Raw genomic sequence first — 27,661 nt, 5'->3', positions numbered from 1 at the left:
ACATAGAAACAGGAAAGAAAAATGCCCTTTGGACTATGACCTAAGATAAGTGTATAACAGATATACATACATCAGAGATTGTTTCTTGTTTCTCCAATCTAAGTCTGAAGTAAAAAAACAACAACAAACAAACAAAAAACTATTACTTAGGCTACTTTCTTCTGGTGAACACAAAATTTTGAAGAATGATGGTAACCAAACAGTTTCGGTGCCCATTGACTGCTATAGTATGAACAAAAATGTAATAAAATTAATTTATCAAAATATCCCACAGAAGAACATCATATAGGTTACTGACAGATTTTTTTTTAACTGAACTATCCGTTTAGCATTAAAATGAACACAGCCTTATTCAGCAATAACAATTCAAAGGAACGTAAGAGCAGTTGACTCATTTTGAATCATGGTTTAATATATCTTTAGCAACAATGGCCTTCAGGAACAAAAGATTCACAGTACTTCTAGCTGTGTAGCTCTTAAAATAAACACATGTTTTGCATTATCTTAACTACCGGTATGTACTAACGTTACTTCAACTGTGTATATATTGACTTTTATCGTGCTCTTGATTCTGTATCTTCTGACAACGAGCTACTGTAGGACTTAAGGAAACATTCTCCTCATTTAATTATTTCATATGAATTGTGTTTAACTCAGGTCACTTAATAGGTTACAGTACCATTTATGGTTTGTGACTATATTAACATCTTTATGGGAGGACTGTTATTGTAAACAAATCAGATGGATGGATTGTTTTCTAGGAACGCAGACAGACAACATTATCAGAAATACACACAATTACAACAGAGTAAAAGAATTTATATAGAAGATATAATGTAAAAATGTTTTTTAACCTAAACATTCCATTGAATACTGGCAACATTTCTTGTGAATTGTATTATATCACTTGAAACCAGGAGATGAACAGGCCAAGAATGTCTTCATACCCAAGAGTGATCCTCCTCCTCCTCAAATAGCCTTCATTTTACATTAAAGAAAATACTTTTCATAGCTCTTATATGCTTGCTTCTACATCTGCTCTGACCTGATCTACTCAAACTAAGAAGGAATGCAAGAGGACAATAAACAGGTGGAGGAGAAAGTGCAGAAACAATAAAGAATCAAGTGTTATTCTAGTTGTGGTGGGCTATGTCAGAGCGGATTTGGATGGAGCACAAGCATAAAAGCAAAAGGTAGGAGAATAAGAGAGGCGTGAAGAGGAGTGCAAGGCAGAGGCATGTCAGAGAAACAACAGATAGATGAGAGAAAGTGAACCAGGGGGTGGATTAGAGAGTCCACAAACAAGCTGCTGTATTATTCCCTATTAAATCATTGCCACTACCTGCATTATTTTATGTAGTCAAATAAAGATCCAGTGACATCTACATTCAAATTCATTCTGCTCTTGTCTGGACCCCATTAACAGTAAAATCCATTGCATCCTACAGATGGGAACTTAAGCGTAAAAATCTTTGTTCACAATGCAGGCAGGACATCAAGAGTTCTTGATGTCAACATCGCTACACATTATACACAGCCAGAGTGCCACAAATTATCTTGCAAAGATGAGTTAAATGGACTGCTTTGTGGATCCTGTCCACAACTACCTCTTGACTACAAGAACAAAGTGGCCCTTTGCATACGGGTACCAACCTTTTTAAATAAGGCCCTGAGTTTGCAGACTTTACAGGTACTCTTGGATCTGGCCTTTCTGTTTATGCTGTCAGGTTCCTCATCATCCCCTTCGTCTCCTGCGTCTTCCTGTCCTAGCCAAGGAGTCCACACCCCTCCATGAAGTTGCGGGTCCGCCATTGGGTCGTCTGGTGGATTGCGTGGGCTGACAGCAGTCCGGTTGTACTCGGCGAGCCGGGTCAAGAGCATTTTGACCACCTCGGGCCGTGCCTCTGCCAAATCTGCCCTTTCGTAGGGATCAGCGGTGACGTTGAAAAGATAGACAGACTTCCCCCGCTGGTCTCGTCTCTTTTCCATGTCCTGCCACTGTTGCGGACCTCCTGGCATCGTCTGTGGAGGGAACCAGTCTCCATCGCCTACGTTTCCTGTCAGAAGTTTCCAGTCACCAACTCGAATGGCTGCACGCACTCCTGTATCCCAGATCCCAAAACCATTAAGAGTTAGGAGTCTCGGATCAACTTCCCCATGTCGGCGTGACACTGGGTCAATGTTGAAGAGGATTTCAGTTCGTGGACAGGGTAGGTCACTACTTACAGCACCCCAAACATCTTGGCCGTCCAGGTGGCTGGAATCAGACTCTCTGTCTCCTGCAAGAGACAGCAAGGTTGGGTACCAATCCGAAACATGAATCAGAGCCTGACTCACCACCCCCTTCCTTTTCAAAAGTGGGCTGTGTACAAAGCCAACAGCTCGAACTCCACCTTCCCAGTAGGAGCCTTTGCCACCACGCAGGGGCCAATTACAACCCCCTGAGAGAGGCTGGCCCCCGTTGTCTGAAGAGTAGATGAGCACAGAGTTGTTGTAGTAGCCTCGCCCCCGCAGCTCACTGACAATCTCCCCTACTGACTCATCCACGCCGCTCACCATGGCAGCATAGTGGCGCCGAAGTCTGTTGCCAAGGGTCTGGTAGCGTCTGAGAAGATGCCCAGGAGCTTGTAACGGCGTGTGCACGGCCTGAAGGGCCACATATAGAAACAAGGGCTTCCGCTGGTCATGACGTCTCAGGATTTCTTTCACTCTGCAAGAGTCCAAATGACAACAAAAGCATGCATGACCCACTGCAGCAAAGTATTTGGTTCACAAATGGTTGCAGTTTCTCACCTCTCCGTGTAAAGCCTTGTTGAGTAATTTCCACTCAGCTCCCAGGCTGGCCGGTCTCCATCGTGCAGATCGAACCCACAGGCCTCTGTGCCGTCACAGCTTTGGAAGTTAAAATGGTCCCCGCTGCCCGTTAGTGATCCAAGGAAGCTTTGAAATCCACGGCTCGTTGGCAGACACTCGGGCCGGCAGAAACCCAGGTGCCATTTCCCCACCATGTGGGTGCTGTAGCCAGCCTGCCGGAGCCTCTCAGGGAGGGTTGGTATGTCAGGGGGCAGACAGAGGGGCTGGCGTGCGCGGATGATCGAGTGTTGAAGCCCAGTGTGAATCTGATACCTGAAGAAAAAGATGGTAGGTGGTGATTGTGATGGAGGAATACCGTCTATACCAGTGTACCTCAAATCGGTCCCTAAAGGTCAAACACATGATCAAATTGACCAACATATTTTTTCTAGTAACTCTGAAAACCTTGATTAACTTGCTCAAATGTCTTTGATTAGGGTTGGAGCTAAACTCTTCAGGTGAGGAACCCTTGTTTATACCAATACATTCATTGAGTTTAACCACAACAGAGAACAGATACTAATATAGGATCATATTAATAGTAATAATCTTAAGATTATGATTAATAGTATGAAGTCTCATTGCATTCAGGTATGACATACACACAGAGACATATATACACAGTAGGACGCATATAATAGTGGCATTAGAACAACAATAGTAAGTCTCTTACCGTCCAGTCATAAGCTGGCTTCGTGAGGGGGAACAGATGGGCTGAACATAGTAGTTTTCCAGCTTCACCCCTTCGCCAGCCAGTTGGTCCAACACGGGCGTTTGGATCTCTGAGCCATGGTACCCGATGTCATTGAAGCCTTGGTCATCCACCATCACGAAAACAATATGTGGGGGAACTCTGCCTGGTCTGAGAATCTTTCCCTCCGTAGTGTGTAGCAGTCCTAGCACCAAGCAGAAGCCAAGCACCAACACATCCATAATGTATACACCAATCCACCAGGTTGCTTGTTCGTTGACTAGACCTTTGGTGACTCTAAATGATGACTTTCAACCAAGCCGAATGAACAGAGAAAGCTTGCTGTTATGATCCATTGTGGTGCATGAAGATCCTTCCCCGCCCCACTGAAGTAGATTTTGCTCTATTAATTTAATCTAAAACTAGTGCTGTATTAAATCCGTTCTGTAGGTCTTCTCGATTTGTTATGCTAGGATGGTATACTGTACTGTATGTCTGGGAAACTTTGCAAGCTGAGATGATTTGTCCAAGAGTAAACACTACTGTCTTCTAACAAGACCGTGTTACATTCCTCTAGCACACACCTACAGGATCAGGATAATAGAACAGTAAACGAAAGAGTGTTCTGCATCTTTAAAAAATGAATTTCGTTATAAATTGAGCTATTTTCAGTTTATAGCACAGTTTATATACGTTTAGCATCACTTTTTAAACATTATATTAAGTTTCATTGTGTGATGTTGCATGTGAAAGTTTCTTGATAGGGTGAAATGTTAAAAAACATGCAAATACATGGCAACAACAACAAAAAAAGAAAAATAAACAAGGAAATACATTGTTGACACCACCTGGTCAGTAAGTGTATTACACCCAACTAATATTAGGTACTGTAGGACATTACCTCTGGATGATATTGACAAAACAACAAGCATTAGTGCAAGTGAAGCAGTGCTGATGAGACAAACCTCACAAATCGTTTCACTGGTACTTTAATTACCCCAGAACCACAGAAAGGCGTTTACCTAATAATGAGTTCCCAAAACAAAGGCTGTGGAGGCTGACTTTCCTGTATAGTGGCTAACTGATGCTTACTGTGGAACAGTGGAACTATCTATGGAAAGGACAAGCACTGATGTATAAAGCTCAAAGTCTATACGTACACGTCTATTAAAGGGACAGTTGACCCAATCATTTACGCACCCTTGTTTTGGTTCAAAGCTGTGTTCTTTTCTTTTACTGAACACAAAATATTTTTTGAAGAATACTTCCATTGTATGAATTGAATTCAAACAGGGAAACAAACAACACCACACAATCGCACGCTCTCCTATGAGAGGAGAGGTGCGGCACGCATAGCCGACCCTCTCTAAAGGGCTATCGACCGCACTCAGGTTTGCTCTGCCAGCGATCTCCTGTATGTAGCAGAGAGGAAATCAATGCCACAAAATGACAAAACAGACGACAGTCTAACCCAAGTGGGAAATTTCACAGCCATTTCAGTGCAGGGAAAGAAAATGGAGGAGACAGCCAGAGGGAAAGAGGAAAAAAAAAAACACTCAAAATGAGCAGCCTGGCCTGTTCAGGCTTTAGTGCAACTGGTTTTGCTTCAGAACCAAGATTTTACCTGTGACATTGTGGCAACCGAACACAGTACTAAAATGATTAACACAAAAAGTGTGGCCATTTTACTACGACATTTTACTATGGCGAGGATTGCAGATTTTTAATGACGTAAACAAGACTTAACGGTATTGTTCACGTGAAAGTTTATATTCATTTAGTTCCAAACCTATGACTTTCTTTCGTCTGCTGAACAAAAGATTTGTGTAAGACCTAAGAAAAGTCATATAGGTTTGGAATGAAATGAGTAAATGATGACAGTTTTCATTTCCATCCCTTTACAACATAACTTAAGTACATAAAACCACTAAATATTCATGAAAAATACACAAACACACTCAAACGACGTGTAAACCCTTTTGTAGTCAAACACCCAGTGAGCCCATAAAGCATTAATGCACATGTGTTATCTTCACTCTAAACTGAAACTCACCCTCAAGTTGTTCCAAACCTGACTGAATTACTTTCTTCTGTTGAACAGAATGTCAGTAACCGATTAGTTGTGTGGCCCCATTGACTTTCATAGAATTTTTCCCCCATACTATGGAAGTCAATGGGGCCCTAGCTAGGCCTGTTTGGTTACCCATATTCTTCAAAAGATCGTCTTTTGTATTCGGCAGAAGAAATAAATTCCTACATGGTTTGGACAAACTTGAGGGTGAATAAATTTGTTTTGGGTGAACTATCCCCAAAATCAATGGATAAGTGGAAATGTCCCTGAGGTACAGCGTGTGTAGCCATCACCAAATTACTCAAGTCTGTAGCACCACTATGTGGGGCAAAAAGGCACAACACCTATAATGTTACTTGTGGAGCTACCAAAATGATATTAATATACAACCGTGCTGCAGTCAAAAATGAAACAGTTATGTATGCATTTATTTACAAAACAGACAGCTGCACATCTCGTGTTAGCGTATTTAGAGAAACTTTTAAGAAGAGCGCATTTTGAAAAATAAATGAAAATCCCCTTCTAATTTACATTTATGTATATTTTTACAGACATGTTTTCTCTTAGCAAATCTTCCACAGGAAGCTCATTATGCAGCAGTGTGATCTGTGGTGAAAGAAAAGTGGTTTGCTTGAAGTCACTGCCATGGAGACTGAGCTACTTTCAAATATTTATGCATTCACTACTACACACAATATGACTGTTACACACTTATTTTTTCTTGTGCTTTTGGGCAGCAAATATAAAAGTATTAAAAAGTGCTTCCCCAGACAGGACTGTGTGTTCCCTTTAAAAGTTTGTTTGGTGGCAACACCCACAGGCAGTTATTTTCTTGGGAGGCAAGTACAGTTCTGCTGTACTTCAAAATCTCGAAAACAGATGGCATTTTATGATCATACACTACATTTAAAGGTTTGGGGTCAGTAAGACTTGGTTGTTGCTAAAATAAATTAGTACTTTTATTCAATAAGGACACATTACACTGATCAACATCAGAAATGACAGAGGTGGTCAGAATTAATATATACCCTGGCCTTTTTAGCACACCAGGGTGAATAGGAACATGAAATTGTCCGGTCATGACTTCTTGATTCACAGGAGTTTAAATATGAGAAAACACAAAGGCCAAATTCCCCTAATCATCCATCCATGATTAAAAACAAAGAATATAGTTCTGATGTGCAACAAAAGATTGTTGAGCTTTATAAAATATAAAGTAGCTGCAAGTAAATAGTTAAAGAACGAAAAATCCCCATTTCCACTATCAGAGCAACAATCAAGAAGAAGTTACGAATCTGCCAGGAAGAGGACGTGTGTCTATATTGTCTTAAAGGAGGTGAGGATGAAAGTTTGAGTGGCCAAAAACTCTTCAGAGATGTTTCTCACAAATGAATTGTAGAGATTACTTGGGGACAGAAGCCCTTTTTGATCATAATCACCAGGGGTGCCATTAATTCTGACCACAACATTATATGCCATTTTATTTTACACAAATGGTGTTCTTTTGAACTAATTAGATAATCCTGAAAAAAATATTATTATGAATTTCAAAATAGTAAGCAGCACCACTGTTTTCAACATTGATAATAAGAAATGGCTCCAGAGCACCAAATCAGCATATTAAAATCATTTCTGAAGGACCATATGACACTAAAGTCTGGAGCAATGACAGCTAAAAATAAAAAATACAGCTTTGCCACCAGATGAATAAATAGACACCATAGACATAGAAAATGGTAAATTGTAATAATATTCCAAAATTTTACTGTATCATTGATCAAATAAATGCAGCCTTGGTAAGAATATGAGTAATAAGAATAAGAAAGAAAAAAAAAACACTGACCCTAAACTTTTGAACAGTAGTGTGTATCTAATAAAATCTAAATAAAAAATAGTATCAAAACACTGGTATTAAATTTTACTTGAGCTCAAATAGCTTAAATTTCATTTTCAGTTTTTTCCAGCTAATACACACGGGCTGCATCTGAAATCGCATACGTCCCTACTATATAGTAGGTGAAAAACACTACATGACAAAAGTATGTCAGAATTCACAATACTCAATTCACAATCAGAAAGGCAAAAAGTAACCGGATGACCTACTTCTTTCGGTGAGATTCTGAAGTGTGCATACAATGGGAACTGTGCTATCATCCCATGAGGCCATGGGAGAGGATTTGTGAATGACTGATGCTGGTAGGTCACGTCAGGTGATAAGGGCAACATGGCGGATGTAGTAGGTCCAGATTACATTCATAGATTCATACTACTCTCATACAACGTACTTTTTATTAGCGGCCGTGAAGTAATTACTTAATCAACATAAGTACCACTACCTACTCAAGAGAGTATGCGATTTCGGACGCTTCTAAAGAACAAAAAATAAAGAAATGAAAAAAAAAAATCAGGAATCAGATTGTGATTCAATGAATCCATGAATGAAGGGCCAAAAGATTTCCATCTACTTTTTAGCCCATAGGCCTGCTCTTTTCCCCCCACCCCGAAATGCTCAATAGCAGATCAAATGATTCACACAAACATATCCAACCTCTCTAAGAGTTTATTAGAGATAATACAGCGTTGGGAGTTTTTAAAATACAGGTTTTTTTTTTTTTTACAAAAAAAAAAGAAAAAAAAAATAGACTAGACAGCAGCTTCTCCTTGTATAGGACAGACTACACAGCACAGGACAGCCCTTCTCCTCTCCCGCTTTCACTGCTCATGACACACAACACATCTGCCACAGCATCTACATTAACTTCCACGTCAGTGTGCGTAGTGTAGAGGAAAGTGCATGGTTAGGATAAATACAGGGATAACACCTGATAAGACACTTCACTGGATTCTAGTGGGAGATGAGACATTGCTCCCTCGATGGCAAATACTTTCTTTCCGTTTGGTTTCTGGTCCAGCTTTGTGCGTTTGTGTGTGTGGAGAAGAGAAGGGCTGCAGATCTGTCGTCCTCTAAGTGTCCTACTCAAACAGAGATCTGGCTGTACAGAAACGTTTTCAGGTTCAACTGATGTCTATTCAGTTATAATCTTACCCACCCAGACCCAAAATATACAACGCTTTTAAATGTACAATGCTTTACAATCATTCCTCAGGAGAGATGAGCAAGGCTAGACTGTGTGTGTGTGTGTGTGAGTTTTTGTATGAGTACTAGTGTGCATTAACACACTTAAGTCACCAGTGAATTCATGCTTGTCCACACTGGTTGTGCGTTCTGGTCCTGATAGGTAGATCTGTCATTAAGAGAAGAGAAGGGACTACATGTCCCAGCATTCCCTCATCTTCAACATGCCAGACAAGGCATGTGAGCACCTTGGCAGCAGGGAGAGGCTGAAGTTTGCAGTCCACTCAAAGCCATCTGCTACTATAGTTTTGAACCAAGTGGTTTTGGTACCTCTGTAAGCGGCTTGTTTTTTTTAGGTGTTCCAATACTGGAGGAGCAGGAGACGTCCTCTCAGCTCCAGCTGCTGCTCTGGAGCTCTTCTCTGAGCCAGGTAGGTAATGTCTGGCCCAGCCGATTCAGCAGTCGCAACAATTCCAGGTTATGCTCCCGATAGTACTCCGTCAGGAAGGCACGTGTCTGGGAAAGACACAAACAGAGCGGTGTCATGAAACCTGCAGCTTGTAAGTGTAGCATGTCCTAACTAACAACAGCCTGTAGCCATGACTATGTTTGCAATATAGAACATCCTAGAGTATCATAGCTTAAATTTACCAGGTACAGTTTGTTTTATAACAACAACAACCAGAAATTATATCAAGTAGTGGTCCACAAATTAAAATTAATTATAACATTTAAAATGTATTTAAAACTATTAAAATCTTTTTTTTAAAAATCTTCCTAAGTGGTAGTATATTATTATTAACAAAACTAACAAAAAAATAAATTATTGAATTATTATAATTTTATTATTATTAGAAATGTAATATAAATATAACATTTTTGCAATTAGAAATTAGTTCTATAATTATTATCATTGATAACTCATATAAAAATTCCAAATGTTTATTATTATTATTATTATTACAACAAAGATTCATGTGGTGAAATCAGCCTACTATTGTTATTCTTATAAATAATAAAATTATGAATGATTAAATTTGTGTCAATTATATTTACATTATTATTAGTATTAGTAGTAGTACTATTACATATCTCTAATTAAAATGAGAAATTATTTGGATTATTATTATCAATATTAAAATTGCCAAAAGCAGCTTTTCCACTGCCACTACATTTATTGTTTGTTTGTTTCACAAAGCCATTTTCCCTTTTCATTAAGCAATAAACAAAAACGTGACAAATAGCCTAGAATGACCTAGGTCCCTGTATGTTCTGTTTAATTCTACTTGCAATGTACCAAAAATGCTTCTTGTCTTTTACTAGTTGAAACATATCCAGTGATATATGTATATGACACATGACTGTCCGTGTCTGTGTGAGGTCGAGTCCATCATTTCTCACTCCCGGTGAGTCACACGTCTATAACGCGTGTCCTTGCCACTGGCATCGTTCAGAAAGAGAGAAAATTATATGAGGGAGGAAAGAAGAGAAGAGACTATAGTCTACCTCAGGGGCCATTTCAGGATATTTTCTGCCTTTACTCTTCCCCAGACACTTAGGACGCCCACCTTCCAACCTCTGACACCAGAATCCTTTACCTTCATCAAAGCTGCAAAACACACACAACCGAGTTTTATACAAGAATGAAAGATTATCACAGGTGTACATTAACAGAGTCAGGTGAAACAGCGGGACTCACACAAGGGCCTGGGTGTAGTTGAAGATGGGCGTGACCCCAAGGAACCGCTGGATGCCATCCATCACCAGGACTGGGTTAGATCGGAGAAGGGTGCCATCTACAATATGGAGCTAATGGAGGAGTGTCAAATAAAGAAAGAATTAAACAAAAACAAACAAACAAATAAATAAATAAATTGAATTGCTAATGTGTAGTCTAACATTTTGCAAAATGTTACTGCCGTTGACATTTCAAACTAAAACTATTAAAATTGTTCATTTGCATAAAACTGAAATAAAATAAAATATAATTATTAGGTGAAAAACTTGAAATAAATTCAACAAACAAAAAAGTAAAACTGAAATAAAAGCTAAAAAGAAATTATATATATATATATATTATATATAAACAAAATAAAATGGAATAAAAATCTAAATAAAATCTAATTCAAAATATGAATAATAAATAAACAGAAAAAGAAATGCTGTTAAAAATAAAAAAAATCAACAGGAAAAGACTCGAGAATCATACACAGATGACTACTAGTCTACCTGTCTGGCCTGGTAGTGCATAAGCCAGTGCTCTAGATGTGTGGCGTAAGTCCCGGGCTGAAGGCTGCGGTTCTGAAGGGTCAATAGCTCTTTTGATGCAGAGGGACCTGCTGTTACAACCTCGTGGAAAGTGTGGTTTATTGCAGCAGGGTCCTGGTGAGCTCGCTGATGCTGACAAGACATAAAAAAAAAAACACAATTCATGTCATAATTTCTTTGGTGAAAGAGAAGGTTAAAGGCAGATTCATGGTTAAAATAAATTAAATCTGTCTAGGAAGAACTTCTACATCCTGCTGGCTATATAAGGGTTAATGCATAAAATGACTGACAGGAAGAAAGTGGCTAGAAAAAGACTGGCTACCACAAAGACCTGATATTTTCACCCCATGTGTGAAACTTAAAAAAAAAAGACCTGGAGAATGAGAGAAAGCTGTAGACTAGAGTACCTGATACCAAGAGTAGGCTCTGTCGGCTGGGTTGATGAGCACTGCTATGACCTTGGCTCTGGGCAGTAAGGCGGCGGCCCTCTTTGGAGCAACCTCTGTGTCAAAGTAGTTGGCACTTTTTTCAAACATGAAGTCTGTGCTGACATTGGAGGGGAATGGAAAGAAGTCCATGTACCTGCAAAAGATTAAGACACTCATTTAATACAAATATGCTATAAGAGGCTACAATCACAATGTTTTTATTTCCAAATAAATCCAGACTTGGATAAGTCTTTCATTACAGAACATTGTAAGTGATGTCTCACTCAAATTATTTTTTTTAATAGAGGGCTTGTCCTGTAAATAATGGATCTATTAATAATTCAATATGAAACCCAGACAGTATTACTAATATAATAAAGTGGAGGGGTGATACAATTTATGACTTATGGTTTGTGTCCGCTACATTAGCTGGGAGAGAAAATGTATCGTGTATATTACCAGTCAATGCCATTGTGGTAATTCTGCCCGTTAAAGAACTGGATCTCCTCAAATGTGACTGTGCTGGGGAAGTTGCTGGTGATGGCAGGGTGAAGGGTCAGAAAGGAGTGCAAAGCTGTGGTACCTGTTGCCAAAAATAATCAATATATCAGATGCGTCTAGGATGTATTTTGGATCTTTTTTTATTTAGTTAACCTCAGCAGGATTTTTGATTTGAGTCTGGGAACATGTGGACTTACCCGTTTTCTGTGGGCCAATAACCAGAAATTTGGGCAGCCTATCACAGGTCTTCTCTTTGGACCAGATGTCTTTATGTCTCTTGTCATGGCAGGGGTTCTGAATGGATGAAAAGACACATTCCCACACATTTTGATTAAAAAATGTCCACGACCTTTCCATTCAATCAATATTACTGTTATTATTATTATATAATTTACAACACTATTTTATCATTTTAGATAAAGAGAATTGTGGAGTGTTTTTTGTCTTGCATGTCAGGCACCAATCATTTTAATTAATAGATCTATGTGTCACAAATGTGACGCTCTCTTACCTGCCATAGGGGGTCCATCTCCTCTGGAAAGATTTGGAAATATTTCTCGGCTAGTTCCATTGGAGGTAAAGTCTCTAGCCGTACGTTGGTCCAGCACTGCACAAACTTCACAAGAGACTCAAAGGTATAAAGGCCGAGCCGATCATTTCCGTAGTTAGACAGGTGTGTCATAAAGATGCTGATCTGAGGGTTGAAACAACATTATTTACATTTACTGTAAGTTCATTTGTTTCTTTTAAATAAAAGCTGTGGAAACATCTGCTACTTTCATTATGAAGATCATAATCTAGATTATGTTTCCAGCTGCTGCACTAGCAAACACTTCAGGCGATAGAGCCCAACACAAACAAAAGCACACAGTGCAAGGGCACGACTCTGTCACCAAATAACATACACATGCCCATTCACTAAACACACACAGAGAGAGAGGAGAAAACAGCACAAATGCAACTCACAGGGTTTAGGAGGACAGTGAGGAAGAGTTCTCCTCCACGTATGCTCTTGTCCAGCTCCCGAGAGCCTCCAGGGTACTCATTATAGAAGATAGTGTGAGTAAACAGGCCACATGTCTGCCTGGGCAACACCTGCAGACAGAAGAAGGTTAGAGACTTGAACAGACAAGCCTTAATTCTGCTTCAGCCACACTCCAAGAAAAATGTATTAGAAGGAATGACACCACCATTAGTCATTTCATCTGATGATGATGGGCACAAATTGAACTTAGGCTACAATAACTGCATTATTGTTTCTTGGATTTGAAAACACTGGGTCTAAATCATAAAACAAAAGCAGGATGAATCTCTACAGTAAATTGTTTATACAATCCTTATCAGAAAAATTGTTGCACGCAATTGAATCATGTAAGATTTACAGAGAATATCATTCTGCTTGTGTTTTATGAATAAAGACCCTTTGACACCAAAATCAACACATCAATCAAAAACAAATCAATCAGAATTGGATTCATTTACATTACATTTACATTTATATATTTAGCTGATGCTTTTATCCAAAGCGACTTACAATTGCTATAGATGTCAGAGGTCGCACACCTGTGGAGCAACTAGGGGTTAAGTCTATTGCTCAGGGACACATTGGTGTCTCACAGTGGATTCGAACCCGGGTCTCTCACACCAAAGGCATGTGTCTTGTCCATTATTCTTTAATTCAGCAATGATGCATTATATTGATCAAAAGTGACAGTAAAGACATTTACAATGTTACAAAATATGTCTAATTCAAATAAATGCTGTTCTTTTGAACTTTCTAAAAAGTTTCTATAACAATATTAAGCAGCACATCTTTTTTAAACATTGATATTAATATATATTTCTTTAGCACCAATCCAGCAAATTAGAAAATAAGCGATTGGCTGAAAGATGATTGGTTTCCTCCTCTTTTGTTTGTATTAGATCATTGGGCCTTTCAGTGAAGCAGCATCTTTTTACCTTTATGTCACGATGTATGAAGCCCCTGCGATGGCGTGCTGGCCTCAGGTGTGGATATTCTTCTGTGCTGGTCACTGTGATCCCCCACACACTCTTCCAGGCCTCGTACAGCTGGCTGTGTATGGGATAAACCCCTGAATGATGAGGGGCCACAGCATACCCCATGTCTGTGGGAATACCATGCTCCTGTAATAACAAGACACAAACAAACTCTTGAGATGATCAATCACAAATCCACTCACAATTGCACTGCCAAGACTTATAGGGTGAATGGGAGTAGAACAGAGAAGAAAAGTCGATATGAGATGCATTAGAGGCACCGTTAACAAGACATGTCATCAGGGAGTTTGCGAGCAAGAAGCTTTTGATTATGTTTCTCAGGCAAAGACAAGAGGCATAGTTTTTTCCAACACCACAGGAGGGTGGTAGACAAACACATCCTCAGATGAGCAGAGGACTTTTTTCAAGTCCAAAGTGCCACCTTTAAGAGCTCCATGTGTGTTTGTTGCTCCTCACTCGTGTGTGTGAGTGTGGGTATGTGTGAGCACACACTGTGAGATCCACAAGCCCCGGTTAAGAACGGCCCTTTGCAGGCTCATTAAACCTTGATGAAGGAGCTGTGTCTTTTCCATTGAGCGGAGAGCAGGAGAAGGCATATGTCAGTGTCTGCTCTAAAGACAGGATGTGACAGAGGGATTAGCGAGAGGAGGAAAGAGCTGGTTAGTATTCACAGCGCACTCCCTCTCTCTGTCTGTCTGCCTGAGGTCCATATCCCACTCCAATGACCATCATTACACCAGGGTGGGCTCGTTTCAACAGGCCAAATTCACAATCTCCTCAGCAGATGCACACCGAGTCAAGGTCAAAGAGAATCCTACCGATCCAATGAAAAAGTGCTAATACAAATCTATAATGAAATACCAACATGAGATAAAGCAGGCGGGCAGAGAATCGATACTCGCACCTCTGCGACAGAAGCAATAATGCTTGTAAATAGTAACACAATAATGAAGGAACAAAGCATGCTCCCCTGTCGCAACAACACGAGGGGAAAAAACTCATTTGGAAGAGATCGAAGAAACTACTTTTTCTTTTTTTGTCACATTTTTTTTTTGGAAAAATTATTTTGCCTAAGCTTAATATTTCAAGAAAACTACAAGTAAGAATTTTGTAGGTTGGCTGTAAATGTAATGTTTTAAATATTTACTCTTAAGAATGGGATCATTTCCAAATAGAAGTGACGGAGTGTCTGTGAAAAACTATTTTCGTAACATTACTGAAAATCAATTTAAAACTGTTAGTGGCATAGAAATCAATAATTCAGTTTTGAGATGATTTCACCAACTAACCTGTGCAAACTGCATGTTGAGTCTCATTTGCTCTGCCAACACGCTGACATTGTGGAAGAGGTGAGGCTGCATGTGACTCCACATGTGTGGAAACCACCAGAACTCATGCCGGTGCTGTAACAGCATGTCATCACCTTCATCCTCCTCCTCTGTACCTGCAAACACACATATACATACTGTTGAAGTTTAATAAGTAAAGACATTTGGATCTTAAAATGGCTTAAGACACTAAAAATGTGTTTGTTTGTGCTTATAACAAAGATCCATTTTGGTTTTTTGTAAGTTGTGCAAATCTGATTGAAATCACTTTTCAGTCTCTGTTTGCACCAAATTTAGATTTTTCAAGGTTTCCATGAAAAAAAAAATATGCAGGCCAACTCTTTTCAACATTGATAATAATAAGAAATGTAGAAGTACAACAAATCAACATTTAAATGATTTCTGAAGGATCACATGACACTGAAGACTGAAGAGTAATGGCTGTTGAAAACTCAGCTTTACCATCACATAATAATTTTAATAATACATATATTTTAAAATATAAAACAGCTATTTTAAAGTGTTTTTAGTGCATCTATTACCAATAAGTATAGCCTTGATGAGCAAACTAAGTGACTCTAAACCATTACAACAACAAAAAGATCTGTCCAAACTTATTTGTCCGATTAACAAAATCTCCTGTTAATTCTCCTGAAGTGTGAACAAATGCTAAAGAGTCTTAAAAGACAACAAAAGAAGAAAGAAAATAAGTACCTGCATGGTAGAACTTTCCAGAGAAGCCAAGATTGAAGGTGAAGTTGGGAACTAGCGTCCGTAGTTTATTCTGTGTGTCGAGCAAAGCCTTGAAATTGAAGAAGAGTTATTACTTTAATAACATGCTTTCAAAGTCCTGCCTAAAATCTGTGGAATAAGATTAGCAATTTGCCAAGAACAACATCAACATCTGACGTTACCCTGAGCTGTGCTTGAAGGCAAAAACATCAACAGAGCTGTGCCGTTAAATGAATATCTGAGCTACATTACTCAAATGTATGAGCTTAAGTCACCAACAGATGGCAGTGTGGTGCCTATTCAGTCCTATGAAGAAAAGACTAACTTTCGGGCCATCGGCCAGATAGACAGAATGAGTGGGATGTGAAATATACATTTGCATTCAAATCTCCTCTACCCACGGGCAGGTCAGACGTGCCGAATGAAGCTGCAGCCTTAACATCAATCTAAACTCATCCGTGTGAAATGAACACATTTCATAACTTAGCATCACTGCGCACATCTAGCTAATGACGACGCTTTGAGGCTTGAAATACAAAATGATCCTGCCATCAAGCCCTTCAAACTCAGAGAGTGATACGAGGGTATAAGCGAATTACAGCACAAATCAGACGGCAGGGAGAGATAGTGACACTTTCCGCACAAATCTAACACAAAGCTGTATCACACAGCAGTATCACAAATCAAATGAGCTGCTGGGGAGAGAAGGCTGCGGCTTCGCAATGAAGAGATGGCATCTTACGCTGATTTAAGAGCCGCCGGTGTCCCTGAGTATGTTTATCCAATATTTGAGTGTGTTTGCTCAGCATGTCAGCATAATCCTGCGGTTTTTATAGCAATCTGCGAGCTGCCCAACCAAGACTGCAGGGTGGTGTCCAGGGTGGATAAACAGTATAGTGTGAATTAATTTTGACGGTTTGATAAAGCAAAGTTAGTTCAAATAAAATTACGTTACCCTTTCCTTGATGATCAATAACTTTGATCAAAGTTACAACAGAGAAAGAGAAACAGTCAATATGGACAGGGGTCAGAACAAAGCTTTTGTCATCCCTTTTCGCCGCCATCACAATAGACTTAGCCCAGCACCGCAGCAACATTTTCATACCTGAATCCTATTTTCTTCCCATTGCCAGTCTGATTATCTCTAACAGACTCAAGATTGTTCTTAAGACAAGATCCATCTCCTGCAGACAGATTGACTGCATGTACAGCAATGTCGCATTCAGCAAAGGGATCACATTTGGACAGTGGACAAGGATAAAAACTTCATTCCATACAGATATTCTCTTCTCCCTGTAGAGCTGACGCAACTATTTATATAGCGCTTTTTATAATACAGATCGTTTCAAAGCTGCTTTACAGTGATAACAGGAAAATAACGCAACAAAAGTTTATTTGGGCTGTGCAGCAGATCTAGAAGAAAACAGCGCCATAGTCCAGTTCAGTGACGGTTCATTTTTGTTGCAAAAATGTTATTGATTTAGTTTAAAAAAGTATTAAAAAATACATTGCTATTATTATACAGTAGTAATCAGGGACTAAACTTAACCAATTAAAAGTAAAAACAGGCTTTGAAGTGTGAGAAAGTTATCTATTGAACTACACAATTTTTCATGTCTTTATTTGTAAACTTGAATTTTAGATTCAAATAAAAATGCATTTAATAAATATGTATTTAATACATACAAAAAAAACTATTTATTCTTGTTTTGTTTAAGTAGCACTCTATATTTCACTCTATATCACTGAACAATAACCAAACAACAGTTTATGTAAGTTTATTTTTTTTCTTTAGAATGCCATTTGCTGATACATGGAATATGACCCACATTAAGAGAACTAAATGAAAGAGGACACAATCAGTGTTTAAAAAAAAAAAAATATATATATATATATATATATATATATAGGTGCTGTTTCACTGAAGACTGTCTCACCTTGTCCATTATGCTGTCAGTAACCCAATGATCTGTACGCTTTGTCACAAATATACAAGCTAAAACGCAGAAATAATCTGAGCATATGACCAAAAATGTCTAATACAATGCACATATTGTGTAGGGGAGAGCGGGGCACAACCTAACACTTTCTAACTTCCTCAGTTTGTGTAAATCTCCATGGGGTTCAGAGAATTTATTTGTCCCCACATTAATTTCAATTAAAAATTGCTCTAAGTGATGTCACACGTTTTTTATGCCCAAACATTTTTTGTCACATACAGCAAACACCTCCTCACTATCCACTAGCTGCCTGTCCCCTGAACACACAGCCCAGGCTCCACAAACGGCGATACTAAACAAAATCGGGGTTTTCCCCCCACCACTGATATAAACATACAAAAAAACCTAAGTAATATATAAAGTATTATTGCTTTTTAAAAATAAGTAAAGCAAAACACAGTTTCATGATAATTAAAAATGTAATTTGAAACAACAAAGCCAATCAGAACAAAGCTAATTATGTCCTCTGCACAAGAAGAAGAGCAGTGAACTGTGTGTACGTATGTGCATAAAGTATGCAATGTGTAGCGAGCGAGTAGGTGGAAATAAGCTGAAAAGCATGATATGGAGTAAGAATAGATGTGATTAGTCCACCATTAGACACAATTTTCTATGCAGCACCACTGGCTGAGGTGATTACAGCCCACTTGTTCAGCTTGAGGCCAGGTGGCATGGCATACATCACCATACAAAGCTGGCAAAACAACAACAACGTAAACACAACTCTGTGGGTGGATAATCTGTCTTACACACATATTCCTGAAAATTATTTATGCTATCTGTGGAAAATAGAAGAACACGGATGAACTAAAAACCATGTCCTTGCTCCAAGGTGTTGTCCCCAGTAACCATTATGATTAAGAATGACTGTAAGAGAAAAACATTTGGAAATGAGATGCTACAATGATACACATTCTTTCACCAGTAAATAATAACTAACAGTGGTTAAAACAGGCTGGGTTTTAAGGAATGTTCAGGGCTAAATACAAGTTAAGCTCCATCAACAGCATCTGTGGCATGCTGTCAATTCCCACAAGTAATTGACTCATCCCACAGCTTGCAAAAACAAAACAATGAAAACATGTTGACAAAAATGCATTTACAATCGAAGTATATAGGGCAAAACAAAGCAATTGCTCCATAGAATTCTACTGTTAGTGCACAGATGCTGTTGTTAGAGAATACCTTGCATGCAGTGGTTTTTATACCGAGGTACAGGATGGATAAACTTTTAGATACGTTTATATTAAATATACGTTAACATTTTCTGCAAATGAAGTTGCAGGCATGCATCACAATATTAGTTTATGAGCGCAAAAAACAAACTAACAAACAAAAAAAGGCCAATAAGAAGCAAAAGGGTGAGATATTATTTGATTAGACTTAAAGATTATTTTTATGAGGACAAGCTTAAAGAGTCAAAATTTTACTAAGGTAGGTTTAATATAGAGCGTATGCATTGATGTCCCTTTCCCACTGGAACATGCAACCTCAGACTGAGTGGCAAAAGAGCTGCTACGTGACTGGATTTAATAGGGGAAACTGCAAAAACGACTATCAGTTTAAACTAAAGGTTTGACTTGATATCCTTACAACTTACCAAAAATCCAGTGATCGATGACGGATATTGACATGCAACCAGAAATCATGCTTCAATCATTTACGAAGCATGATTTCTGATTTCGACGTCGGGGAAATACATAAAGCAAATTTGCCTGTGAACGCTTTATATAAATACAATATATACTGTAGGTAGGTCTAAATGCTTGTATCGATGTTATAGATAATCATATCGTCCAGCCCTAAAAGTTGTATATTTTTTCTCAGTGTTTATTCAAAAACATCCAATTATGCAGAATAAACGGTGGTAAATATTTAATTGATAATTTGTCAATACAACATATAACAATACAATATGAAGAGTTCAGATGCAAAAGCCTCTAAATGCCATTTGAAATTTTCTTCTTTAATGATGATTTTTATCAAACTTGTATTCATTCATTCATTCATTCATTCAACTTTATTTGTCCCCAGGGGGAAATTTGAAGGCACATTACAGTAGCTTACATAAGCACATTGCACAACCAACACTACACAGCACATATCATTAAAAAACTAAAACCTGAAGACTTAAACTTGTATATTTAAGTTTAGTAATTTCACTTAAATAACAATTAATAGGTAATTATCATTGCCATTTAAGTGAAATCACTGAACTTAAATATACAAGCTTGATAAAAATGATCATTCTAGAAGAAAATTTCAAATGGCACTTAGAGGCTTTTGCATCTGAACTTTTCATATATACAGGCTATGATTTTACTATTAATTTCAGCATATTGACACAAAAAGATCAATGCAAATCCACCTTTTGCTGCCTGGAGTCCAGTCGTTTCTATGAATTGCAGTGATCCATTTGTTTCTCTGTTCTGTAGCTTTTGGCAGTCTGTAAAAATGTACCTCAGATTTCTTGTCAAATCTAGTCACTAAGCTCTTTTCATTTGCCAGATGCGTTTTTGAGTGTTTTTCAAGAAATTCACACTGAAAACAAATGCTGCCGCTCAGTCTTTTTTCCACTCAGTGGAAGTAACCGCAGTCACTCTGGCCGATGGTGACGTCACACTCTATTTGCAAGGTATGAACATGATTCACAACCCATGTTATATAATGTGACAGACTTAGCAGAAACTTAAAGGAATAGTTCAGCTAAACATTTAATTTCTGTAATCATCACAGTCATTCCAAACCCTTGTAAATCTGGAGCCTGACCGCAACAAGTGCTTTTACATTCATTATATGGAACAGTGGTCATATCATTGTTTACAATGAAAGTAAGTCATGCAGGTTTGGAATGACATGAGGTAGAGTAAGTAGTGACAGAAATAGTGATAGAATTCTTGTGTTTGTGCACAAGCTATTCCTCAAACAGAAAATTGTATATTTTATATCAATGCTGATAAAAATCTACTTTTGTTCATGACGTCACAGATATCCATTTGCCGTTTTAGCACATACAATTTAAAATCGTCAAAAATCAATCATCAATGTAGTTTTCTCCACATCCCTTGCATATGAAACTAAAAACTAAAGCTAACTTGGTAAAATAACATTTATGGTGAGCACATTAACTGCCTGACTGACTCAGATGTTTCTGCTAAATACCATCTTCATGTTGTCAATGCAAATGAGACATTAATTGACATATTTCTTAACAGAGCTGTTAATTTACTTTGAATATCTTCAAAGAGGATGACCTCCAGGTGGTGTTTCTTTTTGCAAGTGTATACTACACATTTATGGCTCATGAGGGTTTACCGACCACAGTCAGCAGTGTGGTTTGCATATTATGGAAGGCTGAAAGCTTCAACACAACCTGATGATGAGAACTGGGAGGGATTCATAAGCCTGTGTAATCAGCCCCTTTGGCAAAGCCGCTAATAAATAGGAGGTTAATAGGCACATTGTCCAAACAGAGCAATTATCCCTTGCTCTAACAAGCACATTATTTTGAGTACTAGCTGTTAGCCTCTCCATGACACTACAGTGCTCAAAATATCATCTGTGTAGATTGTGTACCATGTTATCAGTTAGCAAATACATTGTTACCCATTTCGAGAACATACATTTTGCTTGTTACGTCAATAGCTAAGATGATGAGTTTGAGAGAACAATGTGAATGCTCACAGTTAAATAACATTGAGCAGCCTAAGAACTTTTAAAGAGATGGTTCACCCTAAAATAAAAATTCAGTCATCACTTAACTCACCCTGATGTCATTCCAAACCAGAGAGAAAAAAAGAAAGTCTTTTAAAATATCATTGCAATAAGTAAATGACAGAATTTTTGGGGTAAATTATCCCTTTAACAAAGATAGTCACGTACCTTCACATCCGTCACCTTCATCCGCGTCCCCTCCTTTCCCACAAATATATCATCCACGTCAACTAGCAGATGCCTCTCCAAGGACAGGCAGAGTCTTTTTCCTGTCAGATAGGATATGGCATCCACAAAAATCAACTTGTGCAACCAAAATGACAGATTGTTGCCAAAAAGCACTCTCTGAATGCCATCGTGGAGGCCAAGGTCCTGAACTATAGTGGCATGAAGGGCTCGGTGGGGGCCCAGGTGGGCCAGTGCTTCTGAGGACTTTGTGACGGCCAGAAGCACAGGCTCGTAGGTGCTGTGGTTAGACTGAAAGACCGTCCAGTCATCACCAGGAAGTGGGCCCTGCTCCACCTCATTGGGTTTAGTAATGTACAGTAATGGGGCAGCTGGGTTGATGTGGTAATCCTGTAGGCCCAGGTTAGAGTGCAGGAAAAGTGGAAAGCCCTTCAGCTGGGCACTGAGCAAGGAGTTCTCATTGGCTTTGAAAAAGCCAATGATGCCCACGCCAAATTCTGCGCAATATTTATCCAGCAGGTCACGATTCCAAGCATCTAAGTTGACATACTTGAGAATGTTCTCATAAATGACCAGGGCATAGCGACCAACATCACGCTCCATCAATGTAGGCATGTCGCCTTTGCTGGGTGCGATCTCAATGTGGTAACGGAAGCGGCTGGACTCGAGGATAGCTACAATTTCTTGTCCGAGTTGAGAGTAAATGCTCTCCACAAAGACAAGCACCACAGGTTCCGTTCGAGAGTTATCCACCACTTTAACCGTCCTCTGCCTGCCTGTGAATGTTGGCAGGAAAAGAGGAGCCCGTTGCCCTCCTGCTGCGGCCGCGACAACTCCACCACAGTCACTGAAGGGCAAAGGGGGCGCCTCTTTAATTTTAGGACTGTTGCTGACATAGTAGGCCAGGAAAGCCATGGAAAGCAGGCAAAAGACGATGAGCGCCAGGATGAGGCGGTGGAGCTCGAGTTGCCTGACGCCCCGCACTAACTTCCACAGCCCCATGGCCACAATGCGAAAGCGGGACCGGGGAAGGGAGGGGGGCAGAGGGGAGGCTGAGAGGATGACTGTTGCAATGTTTGCAGCAAGAGTAAGACAACAGAGAGGAAAAGAGGAGGAAGAAGGAAAAAGGTTGAGCAGCAGACACCGGCACAAGCTTTGGGTCAAGAGTAGCCATTTATGCTAGGTCACCATGGCCCCCATAGTCCATGAAGTGTGTCTCCACTTTGATTGCTGCCTCTAGCCCCAGTCCTTCAATGAGGTCAACACGCACTTTCACCCCCACCACGTGTTCCCTGAGTGCACTCACTCTTGGCTGGCGTCTTGGGATAAGAGGATTGGGTTTCTTGATCTCTCTCGACACTCCACCACCACTCGACAAAGGATCAGCTGTCTAACCACTGCCTTCTTTTGTGTTGCTGTGCACTAAACTTTCAAATAAGCATGTGCTTCTCGGTGTAGAGTGCTCTTTTGTATATTTTGGAGAGCTTCGAGGCCGGTGCTCCACTTGCCCCACTGGCCTCAGCAGCAAGTACTCTGAGGGTGTTCACCACTAGGGCAGGATGATGAACATGGCCCCCAGTAGAGGCCCAGCACGAAAAGTACATTCACCATTGAGTCAGAACCTGAAACGGAGAGAGAGGAGAGATTCAGTCAGTTCAAACATCATCAAACACCTTGAAAGAGTGCATGAAACAGGGGAAGCAAGCAGATCTTAAGCCTAGTGAATGACCAAATGCTGCATCACTCTTTATATTTCCAAGTGGCCATTTGATTTTACTATTAGTGTGACTGTTTATGTGGATCACTACATTACCATGGAGTCTTTTTTTTCACTCATGACTCCTAAAATAGTCCTGGATCTCTTGTCCTCCAGTAAGATAGTGTTATGGGTGGGATAGAGGAATCACTGACTTTGTGGATATAAGAGACCTTATGGTCACAAACCTTAAACACAGTACACTAATTAGATCATGGGAAGGTTGAGAATATCTGAAATATTCTCCGTAGGAGAGAACAAGTCAACAGTTAGATTGAGTTTCAAGGTGCTTGAGACGGAAATCATCGGATTCAGAGCACATTTTCTCGATCCTCTCACCACCAAGAGAGGCTTTGTCAGCCTAGAGCCAGCTATCAGTCTCTGACATGATCAATGCAAGCCATGCTGTAACAATAAATCAGGGCTGGCACTTAAAGGATCATTTTCCCACACACGGACAAGCATGGCCTGTGCTTTGGTCAAAGGCACCTTGTCTAGGACAGATGATAAGCTATAAAGAGAGAGAAATAAATGAAATGAGAAACAGCATAAGGAATGACACTAGACACTGGAAAAGCAAAACTTTACTTCCACCCTCAAAGCTAATAATTAATTCAGAGAACTGTAATTTGGTAATTCACCTGTCTGAGAGATGGCAAAGAATAATTACAAAGAAAAAAAGAGAATGGCAGCAAAGTGCTCCGCTGTATTATATTGACCAAACTCATAATGAACTCTACAGAAGAACACATCCTGATACAGAAACCTAGTTTATTATTAGCCTGGTAGCGCTCGAACCTCACTGACCAGTTCTACATTAGTTCAAAACATATACACACAAGCAAATACAAGTGAACACAAACAGCAGGTTTCCATCACAACACATTGCAATTCATGAGATCATTAAGATACATTCAGATCAGTTTATCTAATTCAACATTTTATTATCAGTACGGTAAAGCAACAGGAGGAGAGAGAGTGGGGACGGCCGCCCTGAATCATTGAGTAGAATGGTTTCACATGGCATGTGCTGCTAAAGCCAGGATGAGAGAACTACTGAGCATTTCTCATCTCAGGAGAATAGCTTTCACATTTGAGTCAGAGAATGCAATCATAAACTATTCAAAGCTGAACTCGACCAGAAAATGATCAGGATGGCCATGCATATCTTGTGTTTATTACACTACTCTCGTCAGGAAACAAACATGTTTACAGAGTAATGATACACATGAGCACAGGAGGAAATAAGATGGGGGGAGTGTGACTAAGGGAGGAAATAAGATGCAAAGGAAGAGAAAACAAGAACAAGAAAGAATAAAAGATGGCCAAGGTTTCCAAATTAATAAGAAATGTTTCTTGAGCACCAAATTTATGTATCAGAATGATTTCTGAAGGATCACATAACACTGAAGACTGGAGTAATGGCTGCTGAAAATTCAGCTTTCCCATAACAGGAAGAAATTATATATTCTAAAATATATTAAAATAGTTTACTGATTTTTAATAATATTTCACAATATAAATTGCTACTCCTTTTGAGATTAAATGCAGCCTTGGCAAGCATAAAATAGTCATTTCAAAAGCACAGAAACATTAAATTATTCCAAACTACCTATCAAAAATATTCAATTTTGTAATAATTAAAAATGTGTATACAGCCAAAGTTTACAACGGAGTAATTCTCAATCGCATAAGAGGCCCGGTCGATAAACTGCTTAGAAAACAACATATCCTGATATGTTGTGATCCTCTCATATCCTGATATAAAATTTTGGTTTTGTCCACCCCTACCGAAAGTGAAGCAAAATCACATTTCTGTGTCCTGTCAAGGTTGATTATGACAAACTGGGATTTACATGAAAAAGATGGGAATAATCAATCATATAATGGCATTTCACCTGGTTAGAACAGTGTGTTAAGTGTACATCGTAAGATTAACAACCAGGAGGGAACTAGTCCCTGTGGTGTTGCATAAATTATCCCTCAAGGCTGCCATGCCTCACATGACCAGTATGACCTCTGATCCCCTAACCCTCACTGGCTGAGCTTTTATGAGGACCATGTGGGGGTCTCGGGTTTTCATCACTTCAGTTTCTTTCCGCTTTAACCAAATTACACCAGAACAATTTAATTTTTTGAGCTGTCAAGATACTGGAAAATCCTGTATCTTGACCGCTAACAGAAATCAGATATAAACTCAAACCAGCAGCTGTGAAGTAAATGCATTAGCACTACTTTACTTTGTCTATACCAAACTACATTTTAATATGTTCACAAAAAAATAAATAAATAAATAAATTAATAAATATATCTAAAAATAAAAATATCTTTGCTTGTGGTTGCCAAGTGTTTTTCAAGTAGCTTTTTAACATATTGCTATGTGGTTGCTAGGGTGTTTGCCTAATGACCCAAGTCAAAAGAGTCCTCCTCAAAGTCCTCTATTATGTTGTGCTCCAACATAAACATATCTTCAAAGGATGTCTATGTGATTTATTCACCCATATTACCATCAGTCTGCTGTCTTAGAATAGTGCAACTCTAGAAAAGTGCAACAGTGTGATTTGAGGTTTCATTTTTTTCCTTAGCACAAATGGTGTGGGACACTTTACACATCAAATTTTAATATGTGTGGTTAGGGGTCCGTTTCAACCTCTAACCCCAACTATGTGCAAATAGTGATGCTTGCCTTGGCAAACAGCCCTAATTAGCCTACAGGAGCCATGGTGCAGTAAAAAAGTGACCAGCAGGGGGCTTCCACACACAATGGGCATAGAATGAAGGTTTCTGGGTAAAGTAAAGGAGGGGGCTATCATTAGGCCCCAAGGTCATATAGTATTTGAACCACAGGTGAGCAGGCCTCTGGGCATCTCGCCTGTACAAACAAACAAATAAACACAAACACACTCTTGCAAGAATACCAGACCGCTTCAATCAATACTAAGTATAAAAAAGAGCACTTTAAACTCCTACTATGTGTGGAGAAATTTAATGAGCCTGCAGCTTACCTGCTACATCCAATTAAAAAAAATAAATAAAATAAAATATATATATATATATATATATATATATATATACATATATATATATACACAGACACACACACACACACATATATATACAATAACAAAACGATTCAATAGCAAAAAAAATACAATCTTCAGATGGATTCAATCCTGTGGGGCAATTAACATGCAAATTATTTATAGAATTTACAAGCTGTGGGGGACGGTTGAAAAAACAGCTCAGCTTATTTTTATCAAAGGAAATGTTTTAAACCAGCTGGAGAGTGTGGCTTAATCTGAGCTATAATTTTGAATCCCTGAATTCGAGAAGACAAAGGCAGGGGTGACAAACTCAATGCTTGCATGAACCACAAATGTTTGGGACAAAGAGATGAAGGGGGACCAAGTGAGGACCCTCTCCTCAGCCTCTGTGCCCCAGCAACCCTAGGGTCAAGCCCTCACTACCCAAACACCACAATGCTGACCGTCAAATTCCACAGGCCGCTGCCCCCCTCCGATTATTCACCATGAATAACACACCAAATAGACTCAACTCTAGTGCATGAAACACATACCGAACAAAAACCAAAGAAGAAAGGATACAACAATCACAACCATTTGTCTTTGTGGCATTTCTGATTTCAGCTGAGAAGGGGAAAAACAAACTAAAAGTCAGTTCCATTTTAATCTTCCTGCGAGCTGAACTCTGTCTATCAAGTCTGTGAATTTACTGTATTTTAGTGTGGACGGAGATAAAAGAGCTTTGCTGCTTTTCATCCCATTCAGACATCAATTGGGCATGTGAAGTGCGGCTAAACTACGTCTTTAAAGTGTTTATTTTACCCATCCATTTCTCAGAGTGCTATGTGAGAATGAGGGCAGCGGTGCTGATAAAGCTCTGCTTGTGTTTGGCTTTTGAGAACACCAGCTTCTCTCTTTCTGCCTCTCTGAAAATAGTGCAAAAACAGAATGAATAATGAGTGACTGAAAAGGAATTAGCCAAACTAAGCTGATTTACTGATGTGAGTTGCATGCT

General features: G+C 39.2%; 2 protein-coding genes across 4 annotated transcripts in view; both read right to left on the bottom strand.

Moving 5' to 3' along the window:
- Window positions 1–79: 79 nt before the first annotated feature.
- Window positions 80–4,712, bottom strand: LOC120480052 (arylsulfatase I). The gene is made up of 3 exons (XM_039672968.2): window positions 3,527–4,712; window positions 2,794–3,126; window positions 80–2,710 (listed from the first exon to the last, which is right to left on the bottom strand). Exons 1-3 carry the CDS (start codon window positions 3,784–3,786, stop codon window positions 1,615–1,617), a joined length of 1,689 nt encoding a protein of 562 aa, XP_039528902.2. The 5' UTR covers window positions 3,787–4,712; the 3' UTR covers window positions 80–1,614.
- A 3,445-nt stretch (window positions 4,713–8,157) lies between these two features.
- Window positions 8,158–27,661, bottom strand: part of ndst2a (N-deacetylase/N-sulfotransferase (heparan glucosaminyl) 2a) — a 104,492-nt gene continuing 84,988 nt past the window's right edge. For all 3 annotated transcript variants that reach the window (XM_039672992.2, XM_089116961.1, XM_089116960.1), the window contains 13 exons: window positions 21,850–23,489; window positions 15,950–16,037; window positions 15,197–15,351; window positions 13,848–14,033; window positions 12,855–12,983; window positions 12,400–12,582; window positions 12,086–12,182; window positions 11,847–11,970; window positions 11,367–11,541; window positions 10,921–11,091; window positions 10,391–10,500; window positions 10,198–10,300; window positions 8,158–9,207 (listed from right to left, as the gene is read on the bottom strand). In XM_039672992.2, coding sequence (XP_039528926.2) covers window positions 9,082–9,207; window positions 10,198–10,300; window positions 10,391–10,500; window positions 10,921–11,091; window positions 11,367–11,541; window positions 11,847–11,970; window positions 12,086–12,182; window positions 12,400–12,582; window positions 12,855–12,983; window positions 13,848–14,033; window positions 15,197–15,351; window positions 15,950–16,037; window positions 21,850–22,869 — 2,667 coding nt within the window. In that variant the 5' untranslated portion in view covers window positions 22,870–23,489 and the 3' untranslated portion in view covers window positions 8,158–9,081. The remainder of the gene's footprint in view (window positions 9,208–10,197; window positions 10,301–10,390; window positions 10,501–10,920; window positions 11,092–11,366; window positions 11,542–11,846; window positions 11,971–12,085; window positions 12,183–12,399; window positions 12,583–12,854; window positions 12,984–13,847; window positions 14,034–15,196; window positions 15,352–15,949; window positions 16,038–21,849; window positions 23,490–27,661) is intronic.

Source organism: Pimephales promelas, chromosome 11 (genome assembly GCF_988280905.1).
Source record: "Pimephales promelas chromosome 11, fPimPro1.hap1.1, whole genome shotgun sequence".
Lineage (NCBI taxonomy): Eukaryota > Metazoa > Chordata > Actinopteri > Cypriniformes > Leuciscidae > Pimephales > Pimephales promelas.
The sequence above is the reverse complement of the archived record's forward strand: the minus strand, read 5'-3'. Positions and strand labels throughout refer to the sequence as shown.

Coding starts and splice junctions, on each gene's coding strand:
- LOC120480052 (XM_039672968.2), bottom strand. CDS start 3,786: ATGGATGTGTTGGTGCTTGGCTTCTGCTTGGTGCTAGGACTGCTACAC. Junction 3,127..3,526: donor AGCCAGCTTATGACTGGACG/GTAAGAGACTTA, acceptor CTTTTTCTTCAG/GTATCAGATTCACACTGGGC. Junction 2,711..2,793: donor ACAAGGCTTTACACGGAGAG/GTGAGAAACTGC, acceptor GGACTCTTGCAG/AGTGAAAGAAATCCTGAGAC.